A 16,036-nucleotide genomic window follows, 5' to 3' on the forward strand; every position below is an offset into this window, starting at 1 on the left:
CCAAGTTGCCCAGGCGGGTCTCGAACCCGTGGGCTCAGGCAACCCACTCACCTCAGCCTCCCAAGGCGCGGGATTACAGACTGAGCCACCAAGCCCGGCTCTGTTTTGTATTTTAAACATAATCTTTTTTTTTTTAAGCTCAACACACACTTCATGTCCGTCATCTGATTTGGACAGGGCAGGAACTATTTCTCCCATTTCACAGAAAAGGAAACAGAATCCCAGAGAGAGAAAATGACTTAGGGTCACACAGCAGATTAGAGGTAGAATTGAGACTAAAAACCCAGGTCATCTACCTCCTTTCGCTATGTCATGCTGCTTCTCAAACGTGCCACATCACCAGAGTTGTAGTAGAAAAAATAATGTCACTGAGAAGAAAAGGTGCTGAGTAAGATGAGTAGAGGACCCAGGGAAAATGTATTGTGTGTGATGAGAAGGGGAGCTACAGAGAGGGCATTCCAGTGGCAGGAATGTTCTGCAGTAGGGCTGGATGTGAGTGGGAACAGCTTGAAAGAGGAAGCTGGGAAGGTGAGCAGAAGCCCCATTGAGCCATTTGGCCTTGATGCTAAGGGCAGTCCTTCCAGCCATTGGTGTGGTCAGCACCTCACATGTGCAAACACTGCAGGCACCAGAGACCCTGCAAATCCTGTATATGACTGATAACAGGAAAGGCTTCTGAAGGCAAAGACAGCTCTTGCAGAAGAAAACATGGCATAGCACCTGAGTTTGAGTCTCACCTCTCCACTAACTGTGAACATTACCTCACTTCTGTAAAATGGAAATAAATGTTCCTGCCTTGCTTCTCTCGCTGGGAATTGGAGAGTCCAGTGACATTATATTGGCAGAAGTAAACTAAAGGATATTGTACAAATGTCACAAATGGGTCTTACAGGCTTCTAGAATGGTTAATAGCAGTTGCATTTTAATTGTGTTCTACCCAGCCAGTCCACTTCCATCAAAGTGGATTTAGGTGGTAGTGCTTTGAATACAATGTAAGACTGCTATAAACAACGTGAAAGAAAGTGGTCAAATAAAAAGAGGGGTGATAGCTTTGGTTTCATAGGAGCCACAATGAAAGGATCTGAGTCAAGCCCTCAAGGCAGGCTTTGCATAGTTGTTAGGAATATGGCTTTTTAAGTAAAATTTGGACTCTGCCTCTTAAGTCCTTTGGACTAATGAGTCTGCCTATCCCCAGGGTGTGGTGAGGATTAACTAAGGTCATATGTATAAAAAGTACCTAGCAGTGTGCCTGGCAGGTGCTTAATAAAGACTTCTTTTTTTAAAGACTACTGCAGTCCAGTGTGAGCTGGCTATGATTGAGGTAAGCCATGGGTGGCATACAAGCCCAGGAAAGGAGCTCCTCACTCAGCTTCAAGGAACTGGAAAGGTTTCCTGGAGGAGCGGTGCCTGGGCTGAGCTGTGCAGGAAGAGTAACAGTTAGCAAGTGAAGATGTAAGACAAGGGAGGTGTGTGTAGAGGCCCATATATGAGAGGATGTAGCACTTTAATGGAGTTCTAAGTAATGTAATGGTCAGAGCAGGTGAAGGTGGTGAGAGGAGTTGAGAACAAGAGGGTCACAGGAGCCAGTTCACTGAGCTGCAGAGGTCTTGTCAGGAGTTTGCCTTGAGGACAATGGGAACTCACTGAAAAGTTTTTTGTTTTGTTTTGTTTTGTTTTTCTGAGTTGGAGTCTCACTCTGTCGCCCAGACTGGTGTGCAGTGGCTGCTCCCAGCCACCGCAGCCTCGACCTGCTGGGCTCCGGCGATCCTTCCGCCTCAGCCTTCTGAGTAGCCGGAATTACAGGCGTGTGCTACCACGCCCGGCTGATTTTTTGATTTATTGTAGAGATGAGGTCTCGCTGCCCAGGCGGGTCTTGAACCCACAGGCTTAGGCAATCAACTCACTTCAGCCTCCCAAAGGCACGGGATTACAGGCTGAGCCTTCGAGCCCAGCATGAAAACTTTTTATTTTATTTTTTCATTTCACAGTAGGTTCTCTTTTTGGTCCTCAACTGTGGGTGTACCCTGTTGATGTAAAATTCTCTTTTTTTTTTTTAATTAGGAGTCTAACTCTTTCACCCAGGCTGGAGGGCAGTGGCATGCTCACAGCCACCACAGTCTCAACCTGCTGGGCTCAGGCAATCCTTCCTCCTCAGCCTTCTAAGTAGCTGGAACTACAGGCGTGTGCCACCACACCCAGCTAATTTTTTTGATTTATTGTAGAGACAGGTCTCACCAAGTTGCTCAGGCTTGTCTTGAACCCTCAGGCAATCCTTTCACCTCCACCTCCCCAAAGTGCTGGGATTACAGGTGTGAGCCACCGTGCTGACTGATATAACATTCTCTGTTTATACAGTTGGCCATTTATCAGTGGCCCAACCTTTTGAAGACTTTGCAACTGGTTCTTTGGTCTCTGGCCTCACCCTGAAGTTACTGGCTATCCAGGGAGTCTCTTGAAGTGATGGAGATCTCTCCTCACTCATTTTGACCTGCTTTGGCTCTCTTTGAGCTTCCTATTCAGCCATGGTAGTGGCTGAATAGTGTTGGTCTTCTCCTTTTCCCAGGTTTTCTTTGAAAAGATGGTTGATTTTGGACAGGCTTTGTTTCTGGAACTTCCTTGAAGGGATCCTTTTACTCTTGTGGCTTATCTTGGGCACTGTGGTTCTGCCTCTGGGCCTGGGGGCAAGTGGACCTTTCTCTCTTTTGCCTCTTTGGTGCTTACGGTTGGTTATTTGACAGCTGTGCTGAAGGCTTATGTTTTCCTGGTCATCTTTGCTATGTCTGAAAGCTTTTAAGCCGAGGAGAACTGTAGCCAGAGCTGCCTTTTGAAAATTCATTTTGTCAGCTTTGCAGAGAATAGAATGGAAGGCAGCAAGGCTAGAGGCAAGGAGATCAGTGAGGAGCAGTAATTAACCATGATCCAAAGATGGAGAGGAGATCCGTCTCTGGCAGCCTGGTGAGCTAAAAGGGAGAATCGGGGAGGGAGTAGTCAGGGCATGAGGTTTAGTTATCTGGTGCAAGTAGCCGAGGCAATGGCAGGAACTGGGAGAGGCTTAGGGTATGGAGAGAAGAGTGAGTTTATTCTGGGCACACTGAGTTTAAAGCATCTAGCAGAGGTGCCTTCTGGTTGCCTGGGTTTGTAGCACTGATAAGAGATGTGCTTTGATGTGCAGACATGGGAGCTGTCATTGTACAGGTCATAGTTAGACTCATTGACAAGGACAGGCAAAAGTTATATAGCCTTGGTTGTAGCATTTTTGAACAATTGTCCCATGGGATTTTGGGCAGGAGTTGTACAGCCAAAAATTCCTAGTGACTCTAACAAGGAACCTAAAAAATTTATATTGAGGGTTTTTGACGAATAAAAGGTCCATGGTGCCTCATGAGCACTCAGCATCAGGAACAATTACATGCCAGTTGGCATTAATACAAGCAGGGGGTCATGAGTGGGAGTGTGGGCTTATTGAGCTAGTCTCTGCCAGGGAGCAAGGCTTTGATCCAGTGACCAGAGAGCCATCACCCTGCCTCTAGCACATGCCCAGGAAGGGAAGGCTGGAAGAGGAGCCTGGTTGCTTGGAAGAGGAGCCTGGTTGCTTGAGGCTCCTGGAAAAAAAGTATCACTGACAGGGATGGTTTTACTTCTGTGTATGTTTTGCAGTTTTCAATTGGAAGTCAGGTATCTTATGTAGGACAGTAGAGACTGAGGTCAGTAGTGTTTATGTTTGAAAATGGGCATGCTGCTTTTTTGGCCAGGACTTTAAGGCCTCAGTCTAGTAAGGAATCAACTGGTGTGGGTCGTGATGATGTGGTTATCCTTGGTGTCCCACAGGCTTCAGGTTCCTGGATTGTTACTTTGTGTTGTTTTCTCACTTTAGGTTCCCACTTTGGACCTGCTTCTCAGGTGTGCTCTCCCTGCTCTCACCTTCTCCGGTAGTAGACTGCCATCATTTGTCTCTCTGGGTGCTGGCAGTGTTTCTCTGTTGTCCTGGGTCAGTAGGTTCTGTGGCTGTAGGCTTGGCAGTAGAATCTTTCCAGTGATCCTGCCTCACCCACGGTGCTAGGAGAGCTCTGATAGTCTGGGCCCAAGACATTTTCCTCCACTACCCCCTGGTAGAGTTTTTTGGTTTGTTTTTCCTGTTTCTCATATATAAGGATTGTTCTGTAGGAAAGTTAGGGGAACTAATCCAGAAGGGACTTAGTGCCTCTCAGAGTTACTGCTGCCCTTTTTCCCCAACTTGCACCTGGAGGGAGGCTGTCTCTAGCCCCAGCCTTTCTGTCAGTCCTTCATCAGGCCCATGGAGAAGTGAATAGATGGCAGGTACTCTCAGAGTTTCTGTGCTCACGTTAGTTCCCAATCGGCCTCTAACAATGCATTAAACATATGAGCTGAATCCTTCTTCTGATTTGTATGCTCCTATATCTGTTCAGCAAGCAAGTGCCCAGGCATTTGTTTTATAAAGCAGAAGGGAAGGTGGGGAGAGGACCTGTGTGGTGGTCTGCTCTCAGCGCTTTCTCACTTCCTTGAAGGCGCTGGTATTGTTTTGTTGTTGTTGTTGTTGTTTTGAGTTGGAGTCTCACTCTGTCGCCCAGGCTGCAGTGCAGTGACACGCTCATGGCTACCACTGCCTTGACCTGATGGGCTCAAGCAATTCTTCTGCCTTAGTCTTCCAAGTTGCTGACTACAGGCGCACGACACCACACCCAGCTAATTTTTCTTGATTTATTGTAGAAACAAGGTCTCAGCATGTTGCCCAGGCTGGCCTTGAACCAATGGGCTTAGACAGTCCTCTCACCTCTGCCTCCCAGAGTGCTGGGATTACAGGTGTGGGCCACTGTGCCCGGCCAGGTATTATTTTTAGAGTTCAGGCTAGCTGGTTGTCCTGCAGCCTCAGCTCTCTAATGGATTCCAAGGCGTATATATTACCTTCCCATTTTCTTGTTGATCAGTAGGGAACAACGCTCTCTCCAACTTTCTCCGTGTTAAGCAGAAGCCTAAACCTTGAAATTGTACTTTTGTTCTACTTAATTCTTCCCAGAATTTTATCCTAATGAAATATATTACTTACTAGTATTATAAATTTATCATAATGTAATATATTCCACTGTTAATATACAGTTGAAGCCAGGCTCTTTGACTCAGCCTGTAATCCCACACTTTGGGAGGCCGAGGTGAGTGAATTGCCTGAGCCTGCGGGTTTGAGACCCGCCTGGGCAACTTGGTGAGACCTCATCTCTATAATAAATCAAAAAATTAGCTGGGCATGGTAGCGTGCACCTGTGGTTCCTGCTATTTGGAAGGCTGAGGCAGAAGGACCGCCGGAACCCAGCAGGTCGAGGCTGCGGTGGCCGGGAGTGGCCACTGCACTCCAGTCTGGGTGACTGAGTGAGACTTCAACTCAAATAAATAAATAAATAAATAAATACACACACACACACACACACACACACACACATACAGTTGAGACAATATAAATGTATTTCAGATTTCTTATATGCAGTCACCCCTTAGTATCCATGAGGGATTGGTTCCAGCACCCCCTGCCTCAGAATACCAAAATTCACTGATGCTCAAATTCCTTCTATAAAATGACATAGTATTTGAATATAATCTGAACACATCCTCCCATATGCCTTAAATCATCTAGATTACTTCTAATAAATTTAATGTAAATGCTATGTAAATGTTGTTATACTGTATTTTTTAATTTGTGGGGAGGACTTATTGTTATTTTGTTTATATATTCAATCCACAGTTGGATGCAGAACCCACAAATATGGGGGCCAGTTATACTTATTAAATATGAAAAAAATGTGATTGGAAATATGTCCTCTTAATAAGCTGGTTGCTGGGTTATGGTACCTTGTTTGACAGAGGCTTTCTTACACCAATATTTCTAACTGTCCCCTGATTGGAGTCTCAGAAGTTTTTCTACCCTAGGATAAGACCATGAAAGATTCAGGATGGGCAAGAATAGGCTTTTGTTTTATAAAGTGGAGGGGAAGGTGGGAGGAGGGAGGACCTGCGTGGTACCCTGCTCTCAGTGCTTTCCCAGGCTGGTGGGTTTTATGAAGGCACATTGGGAGTGGTGGAACTGGAACTTGATTTCATTAAGAGTAGCTATACCCTTAGCCCCTGGGGAACTCTTCATGCAACCCCAGCACATATAGCCTTTGAGGACCACTCAATCCCGTCTTCTGTAAGCTTCCTTTCCATCTGCCGTCCAGTTATACTATGCTTACAAGTTCTGAATATGGAGCATGGGGCCAGGCATCCATCTAGGCATTAGTAAAGAACCGATGTGAGACTGGTGAAGAACCTGCAGGGCAAAGCAGGTAGGGCCCAGAGATGTCTGTGTGCTTAGGAAACACAGTGGGAAGGTGGTGGTACCTGCGTTCAAGTGCTTCTCTCACCTGCAGGGTGAACTGCATGGACCAGATGGTGAGGAGGCGACTCAGGTGTTCCCCAGTGGTTTCTAAAAAATTCTTGTTACGGGAAAATAAATGACTTTCTCTTTTCTGCTTAGATCGTCATGCTCAGGAATGACATTTACCACTGCCGAGCATCAGGCATCTTTCTTCGCTTGGAAGGCGGAGGCTTGATTGCCGGCAACAACATTTACCACAATGCGGAGGCTGGTGTAGACATCCGGACAAAGTCCAACCCACTCATACTGGTACTTTTCTCTGTCTTCATTCCCGGTTCAGGGTGGCTCTTGGTTTTTGGAAAACTTTTTGGAGGATATTTAAATAAATATTGCCATCTTGCACTTATATGCTTCCAGTTTGCAAGCAGTGCCTGCTCTTTTTCTGTGTTTTTGTGATTCTGTCTTTCTTTCTCTGTGAATTAGTTGTGACCTTGAGCAAGCCATTTTCTGGTAATTTTTCCATCAGTAAAGAAGAAGGTAAACAGGACCCTCAACCCTCATGTGTTGTGATTAGCTTTGAATTTGATAAGAAAAAAGATAATGATGTCTGCCCTAAAAGACACTTGGATCCAAAAGCAAACAAACAAAAATTAAAAACCCACCAAGTTATTGTCTTCTTTTGTGTAAAAAGGACATGTAGGGTAGTAATTTATGAACATTATTTTATGGATAGTGAGGGCATATTTAGTGTGATTTTCTACCAGTGTGAAAACCACTTAAAATCCTAGAATATATGACAAGTGACACGATAGACCATCTCCTTTTCTGCTCTGGCTTTTTCTGAGAGAGATTTCCCAGCAACTGGAAAACATAACGGACTTTTTATGGATTTAGAAAAATAGTAGCCACTGTTATGCATAATACCTATTGTATGCCAGACACTTTTGTAAGACTTTTTAGATATTTACTTAATTATCACTTAATCCTTACCTAACCCTGTGAAGAATGATTATTTTCCTTATAGGAGAAAATTTGGGGCACAAAGAGGCAGAAGATCTTGCCCAAAATCATACACCTAGTGATAAAACTGGAATTTGAATCTAGGCAGTTTGACTTAGGGTCCATGTTCTGAATCCACTCTATCTAGACTACCCTTGAAAATACAGAGAAAGTTCCTAACTATAGTTAACTAGTGTCCTCTGCCAACCCCTTGCCCTCACTGTGTTTCTGCCGTTTGGCTGGTGATACTGCATGGCCTTGGCTTGGAAAATTATTGCCACTGTTATCAGAGAGATGAGAGGAGTTTGCCTTTTCATGGTCAGAGGGACAGAAGGAATAGGCCAGTTGAGCAGGTGGAGCGGGGAAGGGAGTGACACATTTCAGCCCTGGCTTTGTGAGAAGGTGCCATTGCATACATCTTTCAGAGCTGTCAGCCCTGTGAGGGACTTCTGTTAGGCAGTGGTGTAATAGTGATTCTGCCAAATCCTCCAGTAGAACTCTGGAGAGAGGTTAAGAATAAGAAGAGCTCACAGCATGAAGCACTTTAAAGCAAACTAGAACTTTTATTTCTGTTAAATCGTTTTGGAAGATACAACTAACTTCCTGGTTTAAGTATGGGATTGGGTTTCAGCTACAAATTAACACTTAGAGTGAGACTATTTTGTTATAGTTTATTAAAATCTAAAAATATTAAATCACTGCAAAAGCAAGTAACTGGAGTGGAAGACAGAAAAGCTAGGTTTAAAATCTGGCTCTGCCACAAACATACTATATAATCATGGGCTTGTTTCCCCATTTGCACAAAGAGGTTAGAAGTGAATCTCTCTAAGCATCCTATAGCTCATACATGTTCTATGACCTCATGTCTCCTGGGACAACTAAGCCCCCCATTTTTCCAGAGGCCCTCTCATGAATGAGAAGGGAGACCAGAAGCCAAATGGCTCTCACCCCTCTCTGGATGTGGCCCCCCTGGGATTACACTTGGTCAAAATTCTGTTGTACTGGGGTGCTGCCCTTCCCCTGGGAGGTGTGATCTGGCCAGATGACTGTGTGTTTGGGAGACTCATTAGAGGCTTGGAAATTTTTGGTAGCCTGCCTTGCAGGTGAAGAGTAAGAACTCTCAGTAGTAAGTGCCAGCATACCTACATCCTTAGAGGCCATCCTGTGGAGACTCCTGTATTCGTGGTCTTCCTTACAGATTTTGATATGTATGCCTGTGCAGGAAGGGCAGGGCAGCAGCATGGCCCCCTTCCCTTTGCCATGTGCTGGGGATCTTCCGGTGACTTTTTTTTTCTCTCCACTGTGTTCATCCTGGTGCAGTTAACGTGGCAGCGAGTGCGCACTCTGCTTCTTGCTAGCATGTCTGATCTGTCTTCTGTAGTGTCTCCTCTTTTACTTACAGTGTAACCAAATCCACCATGGTCTTCGCTGTGGCATTGTTGTCCTTGGCAATGGGAAAGGCATCATCCGGAATAATAAAATCTTTTCAAATAAGGAGGCTGGCATTTATATCCTGTACCATGGAAATCCAATTGTGAGGTATGTGCCGCTGTACCCAGACTGTCTCACGCATCCATGGTCCCTTTTTCCTTTCATCTCTGTTTACCTGCTCCCTGTCTTTCTTCCATTTGAAAACATTGTTAACTAAAACAACTGTACAGACACAGAACTGTGTTCCCTTCCAGTTAACTCTGTAGACATTCTATTCAGTAAGCACTACTGGGCACTTCTAACAAGGGGTAACACGGTCAAACAAGGGGTAGACTTTGCAAAACATGCACAGAAACACTCTGAGATAGAGATGGTATTGTGGTTTTTCCTCACCTAATAGCTCCAGTTAGTTGATAGTAGTTACCTGGAATGTTGTGTTAAATCCTGGCACTAATCCTAGTGCTACATCTAACTTCAGCTGAAAGCAAGCCATGATCAGTCACGATGTGATAGTTAGGAAGGCTCGGTGTGGCAAGACTGGAACCTTGTATCTGCCATCCCAGCTATAGTAGGGGGCAGACAGTGATCAGAGTGGTACCAGGAGCAGAGAGGAAGCATTCTGACTGGGAGGATGTGGGAAGGCTTCATTTAGGAGGTGGCATTAGAGTTGGCCTTTGAAATATGGGTAAGGACTTGCACTCATGGAGATGAGGGTGTTAGTGGACATTCCTAGTAAACAAAACAGCATGAGCAAAGGCAGCAGAGCACAGTAGATTCAGAGGTAATAAACAGTTTAGTGGCTTGAGAAAGAATCTGACACATAGTAGGACACTGGTGTAAAGTTTTTTTTAATGTATTTTTTTACAGAGTTGTGGAGTACACGTGAGGATTGACTATATAAGTAGGCTGCATACAGGTGAAGACTGGGCTTCTTGATACTGGTATAAAATATTTTAAATCGAGACTATTCCAGAAAATCTTGGGCCCTCTGGTCACTGCAGCATAGCCTTTTGTCTACCTGTGGCAGTTCATTTGCACCATGCAACCTGGGAGAAAGAAATGATGAAAAGACAGGTGTGGGCCAGATGAGGAAGGTGGACCTCACCATCTTCTGTCTAGGTAATGAGGAACCATCAAGCATTTTCAGCAGAGGACTTACAGTTAGGCTTGTGCTTTAGGAACACAGCTGGCAGTATTGGGCAGCAAATGAATTCTGGGGGGTTTTCCTCTGCATTATTCAACATGTACTTTTTTGGTTTTTGTTTTTTTTTTAATTGGAGTATCACTCTGTCACCTAGGCTGGAGGGCACTGGCATGCTCTCGGCCACCACTACCTTGCCTGCTGGGCTCAGACAATCCTTCCACCTCAGCCTTCCAAGTAGCTAGAACTACAGGCATGCCCCACCATGCACCATGCCTGGCTAATTTTTTTTTTTTAATTGTAGAGATGAGGTCTCGCGAAGTTCCCCAGGCTGATCTCAAACTCGTGGGCTCAGGCAATCTTCTCACCTTGGCCTCCCAAAGTGCTGAGATCATAGGCATGAGCCACCACACCCAGTTCAACATGTACTTTTTTCCATGTTATTGCATAGCCTTTATATTTGTCATTTTGAAAAGTCTCAGAACACTCCATTGTTTTGCTATTTAACCATTTTGGAACCAGTACAATTACTGTAAGGCATCCGTTTGTTTACTGTTATAGACAGCGTACTAAAAACTAGTGGTCATCGCACTCTTTTCCCTCCTTTTGCTTTATTGCCTTAACATAAGAATATGTGTTTGTATGTATGTGTGTTCATTTAACACACATTCAAGTTTCTCTGTGTAAGAGGACAAGGATATTAAAATGTAAAAACGGTCCCAGCTTTGTGGAGTTTAGAGTCTCATAGTCATGATGGCAGACTAACCAAAACGGTGTGTAAATTCAGTCTTCATGCAGAGTGCCAGAAGAGCTCAGCCGGGACCACGGGTGAGCAGGTCAGGGTACATAGGATTTACTTATGGCCAGGGAAAAGGCATTCTGGGCCCAGAGGCAGTGAAACTGAGGGTATGCCTGGGAAAATGGTGAGAAGTATGGTGTCTGGGCACAAGATAACCAAAGAGATAGGGCAAAGACACGCTGCTGCTGGGGCACAAAGGGCTTTGAATATCAAGTGTGGTATTCAGAATAATGGCCCCAAAAGTGTCCGTGTCCTCATCCCTGAAACCTGTACATATGTTGCCTTACAAGACAAGAGGGTCTTTGTGGTTTGATTAAGTTAACAACCTTGGGTGGGGATAAGTGGGGGGAGATTATTTTAGATTCTCCAGGTGGGCATAGTGTAATCACAAAGGGCCTCATAAGGACACAGAAGGATCAGAGCAAGAGAAAAGGAGATGTGATGACAGAAACGAAGATGAGGCCACAGACTCAGAAATGCAGGGAGCCTCTTGAAGCTGTGAAGGATGAGAAATGGTTCTCCCTAGAGCCTCCAGGGAGAGAAACACAGGTCTGCTGACACTTTAGTTTTAGTCCTGTAACACCCGTTTTTTACTTATTTTTGTTCCTTTTGTTTTTTTCTTATTGAGACAGGATCTCATTATGTTGCCCAGGCTGGTCTCAAACTCCTGGCTTCAAGCGCTCCTCCCACCTCAGCCTCCCAAAGTGCTGGGATTACAGGTGTGAGCCACTGCACCTAGCCCCGTTTTAGACTTCTGATCTCCTGAACTAGAAGATACAGTTTGTGTTGTTTAAGCCCCTAAGTTTGCAGCAACTTGTAGTAACAATAGGAAACTAATACACCAAGGTAAGAAGTTTGCACTTTATCTTGTGGGTGCTGTGAAATTATTCAAGAGTTTTGAGTGAGGAATATCATAATCAGACCAGTATCTTGGGTTTTTCAAACAGCCACCTTGAGAGAATAGGTTGTACTTTTATCCTTTATGTTCTTTGTGATACGAGGTAGGAGTCTGGGGGAGGATACACAATGAAGTCTGAGATCCCTGAAATGGCTCAGATGAGGCAAACCACAGATATTTTTGCCACTGCAAGTTACATAACCTATTGTGTTTCTCTTTCTGCCTCAGCTGCAGAGAAGCACAGGGCTCAAACTGTGCTCATCTATAGCGAATAGCTTGGTTCTGAGTATGCTGGTCTATCCCCTTCTAAATCTTTTCTGCTCCCTCGTGCATCTTTATTCCACCTGCCCTACGTACTCACACGTGCATGTTTCTCCAAGTGGAGGTGAGACTTGTATTAAAAGTCTGTCAGGGCATAGTGGTACGTGCCTGTAGTCCCAGCTAGTTGGAAAGCTGAGGTGGAAGGACCGCTTGAGCCCAAGAGTTGGAGGTCAGCCTGGGCAACATAGTGAGATCCCTAGATTTTTTTAAAAATTGTAAACATTTTCTAGTTCCACTTAAGGGTTAGATACTAGATGTGTAGATGACAGGCAAGGGAGCCACAGTGAATGGATCTCATTGTGCTTGTATATAGCGTAGTTGTGCATTTCGTCTTTGGTCAAGCCATCCCAGTGATAACTAAAGATTTCTGCATGCCTGGTTCACAGGACTTCAGGAATTGCTTTATGCCCTCGTGGGGTTGAGCCAAAAGGAAACAGTCACCTGGAAGTGTGACATAGGTGCCCTGGCCTCACCTCTTTGTTTTATTCTCCTTCTACTTTAGTGGGAACCACATCTTCAAGGGCCGTGCTGCTGGCATAGCAGTGAACGAGAATGGCAAAGGCCTTATCACAGGTACGGGATGGAGCTGCCTGGAGCCTCGGCCAGCCAAGGCCATCAGTAGCTAGGCATGCATCCTCTGGTGTCACTCCCCAGCTCCAGGACCTCACAGCATTCGTTTACCCCACCAACTTTGGCCTCCTCCTCTGACCAGTGGGCTCGCACTCAGAGACAGCAGCTGCATACTGGCCATGCTGCTCACAAGGAGAGCCTAGCACAGAGGGAGTGGGTCTGTCCTTGCCAGCCCCAGGGCTGATAGGATCTCACCAGGTGGCTCCCAGGACGCTTTCAGAAGCATCAATCCCAAACCACAGTCTGAATCCCTCCCCTTGGCTTTGAATGGACTTTTCCTGCTCTGGCAATCTCTGTGAGGCCAACCCCTGCTCATCCTTTGGGTGTCAGTGTCACTTCCTCGGGGAACCCTTCCCTGACCTCTCCATTATACCCAGATGCACTCACTTGTACCCAGGACGCGTCCTCTGTAGGGCCCTTTACTTAATTTCTTAGTAGTGTGTTTTGTCAGTCTCCTCTGTTATAAAGAGGTAAGTTCACAAGGCGAGGAGCAAGAGCCATGCCTGGGATATGACGGGGGTTCAGCAAATATTGACCAAGGGTGTCCCCCTGACTGAATCCAGCCTTTAGTCATCAGATATCTTCTGGGCACATACTACATGGAGGCCATGCTCCAGGAGCTGGAGATACAGCAGTGAAGAAAACAGATGCCATCCCTACCCTCAGAACAGACATTGTAGGAGAAACAGATAAATAAAAGCATACATATGCAAGCACAAAAAAATCCTAAGAGTGATGAATCTCTACAGATAATTAAGATAAGGTGGTAGAGGGACTGTGTAGTATTTTAACTGTGTGGTCAGGACAGCCTTCTGAGAAGGTGACAAGTAAGGCAGAACCTGAGGCACAGGGAGGAGGAGCCTAGAAAAAGAGCCTTCCACGCAGGGCCACCTGTGGGAACAGACTCAGCATGCCTGAGCAGAGATCGCTTGTGGGACTGAAGTGTAGTGAGCGAGGAGGATGAGGCAGGGGTCACAGAGGCAAGAAGGGTCTCGTAAGCCACGGCACCCCAGTCCTGGCAGGCTGAATCTTCCCTGCCATGGTTTCCTGGGCCACCGCCAAGAGGAGGCAGTTCCCAAGGAGGTTGGAGGAGAAGGGTCTGGTCAGAGTACAGAGTGATGTTGAAAGCACAGGTCTGCATCTTGTCAGGCTTGTGGGGGAACAGCCAGTTTTTCTTGTTCACCAATCCTCAAGGCCATAGGAGTACACAAGACAGACACAAGCCTTGCCCTCAGGACAGCAGACAGGATTCAGGGTGCTGACTACTGGCAGAATAAAACCTGGACCTTCTGGTCTGGAGTGGCCTTGGTCTTAGCTGGAGGTGGCCCTTGGGGATTGACCTTCTTTTCTGCCTTTCTCCATAGAAAATGTCATCCGTGGGAATAAGTGGGGAGGTGTAGACATCCGCCACGGAGGGATCCCTGTCCTCAGGAGTAACCTCATCTGCTTTGGCTACTCAGATGGTGTGGTCGTGGGAGACGAAGGCAAAGGACTCATAGAAGGAAACACCATCTATGGTGAGGAGCATGTTCCCCAGGAGGGACAAGGTGGTGGGAAGGCCCAGTCTGGGAGGTGGGAAGCTCAGGTTTTATCTCCAGCTGGTGGGTCCTGAAAAAGTCACTGCCTTTCCCTATGCCTTGAGGATCTCGTCTGAAGAGCAGGCACTGTCAGGATGAAGAACCTCTTATAAATCACCTTGTAATTCAGGTTGATCCCAGGGGGTCAGGAAAGCAGAGAGCTTTACTCCCATTTAAAATAGTAAAAGGTAGCCATTGCCTTACTAGATGCCGGCGTGGCCATGTGCTCTTTGAGCTGTGGCTGTTGCCGTGCTTCCTGGCTTTGTCCCCCTCCCCCACCTTGGGGAGATGACTCTTCTCTCTCCCTTCTCTTTCTGTAATTTACTTTTAAATAAACTATATTTTTATCTAAAATAAATAAATAAAATTGTCAAAGGCATGAGTTGGATCATGACTAAGGAAAGGGCCATTTAAGTAAGCTCTGACATGGCTGGGCGTGGTGGCTCACACCTGTTATCCCAGCATGAGGATTGCTTGAGACCAGTTCAAGACCAGTTTGGGCAACATAACGAGACCTCATCACTATAAAAAACTAAAAATTGGCTGGGTGCAGTGGCACGCTCCTGCGGTCCCAGCTACTTGGGGGCTGAGGCAGGAAGATTGTTGAGCCCAGGAGTTAAAGGTTACAGTAAACTATGATGGTGTCACTGTACTCTAGGCAACAGAGCAAGACCCTGTCTCAAAAATAAAAGCTGGGCATGTCATCCCAGCACTTTGGGAGGCTGAGGTGAGAGGATTGCCTGAGTCTAGGGGTTCGAGATCAGCCTGGTCGACTTGGTGAGACCTCATCTCTTCAATAAATAAATAAAAAAAATTAGCCAGGCATGGTGGCACATGCCTGTGGTTCCAGCTACTTGGAAGACTGAGGCGGACAGATCACCTGAACCCAGCAGGTGGGGCTGTGGTGGCTGTGAGCATACCACTGCACTCCAGCCTGGGTGACAGAGTGAGACTCCAACTCAAAAAAATTAATTAATTAAAAATAAAATAAGCTGTGCATCTAACATGTGCATCTAAGTCCTCTTATCCTTTCTTCTGATCCAGAGAAATGAAAATATAATGAAAGCAGACTAATCATGGAAAGAAAATGTTCTCTCTCACTCTGTGACTCTGGGCAAAGCCTTAGTCTTTCTGGACTGTATCTATAATCATAATAAAGATAACCTCTCTGCTAGGCCCTTCACACTCACTCTCACATTTCATCCTCAAGACTGCCTTCTGAATTAGGTACAGTTATAACCCCATTATAAAGATGAGGCAACTGAGGCACAGAGAGGTCAGTAACCTGTTCAGGGTCACACAGAGGCTATCTCCTGCGCAGAGAGGGGTTGGTGCCCCTTTAGCACTGTCACTATGGGCTTGTGTGCTTCTGATCTGGAAGCGTCTCCTTGACAGTTCTCAGAGCATTTTTATACCTTGTGGAATAAGCCCAACCTGTGAGACTGGCCTGATCCTTACTATCCCTCTTGCATGAAGACGTCTACAGCCAGAGCTGTAAAGTGGCTTGTCCAAGGGCATTAGAGGGTCTCTGTCCTCTAGGCCAGTGCCTTTTGGCTCCCCCTCTTGGGGAGTGTGGGGGGGCCTGCCTCAACGTTGTTGGTGTCAGTGACTTTTACCATCCTAGCTAACAAGGGCTGTGGTGTGTGGATGATGTCATCCAGCCTGCCCCACGTCACCAGCAACCACGTCAGCTACAACGGCCTATATGGAATGGCAGTGTTTAGCCACAAGGACAGCTCCAGCGAGTTCCCTGGTGGCCACAGGGCCCGAGAGAACTTCAGTGAGGAGGAAGATGACATCCGCTGGGAGACAGAGCTGGAGAAGGAGGGTGACCCACTGCACCGGCCCATCACCGTAGCTCTTGTGGAGTCTAACA

General features: G+C 46.1%; 1 protein-coding gene across 1 annotated transcript in view; it reads left to right on the plus strand.

Annotated features, from left to right (window-relative positions):
• Positions 1 to 16,036, plus strand: part of FBXO10 (F-box protein 10) — an 85,621-nt gene that overhangs the window by 61,714 nt on the left and 7,871 nt on the right. Inside the window, exons 6-10 of the mRNA XM_008074148.2 lie at positions 6,524 to 6,673; positions 8,766 to 8,902; positions 12,456 to 12,526; positions 13,948 to 14,100; positions 15,785 to 16,028. Of these exons, the coding sequence (XP_008072339.1) occupies positions 6,524 to 6,673; positions 8,766 to 8,902; positions 12,456 to 12,526; positions 13,948 to 14,100; positions 15,785 to 16,028 (755 nt within the window). The remainder of the gene's footprint in view (positions 1 to 6,523; positions 6,674 to 8,765; positions 8,903 to 12,455; positions 12,527 to 13,947; positions 14,101 to 15,784; positions 16,029 to 16,036) is intronic.

The sequence above is a fragment of the Carlito syrichta genome, unplaced genomic scaffold (genome assembly GCF_000164805.1).
Source record: "Carlito syrichta isolate Samal-C Ts95f unplaced genomic scaffold, Tarsius_syrichta-2.0.1 Scaffold316346, whole genome shotgun sequence".
NCBI lineage: Eukaryota > Metazoa > Chordata > Mammalia > Primates > Tarsiidae > Carlito > Carlito syrichta.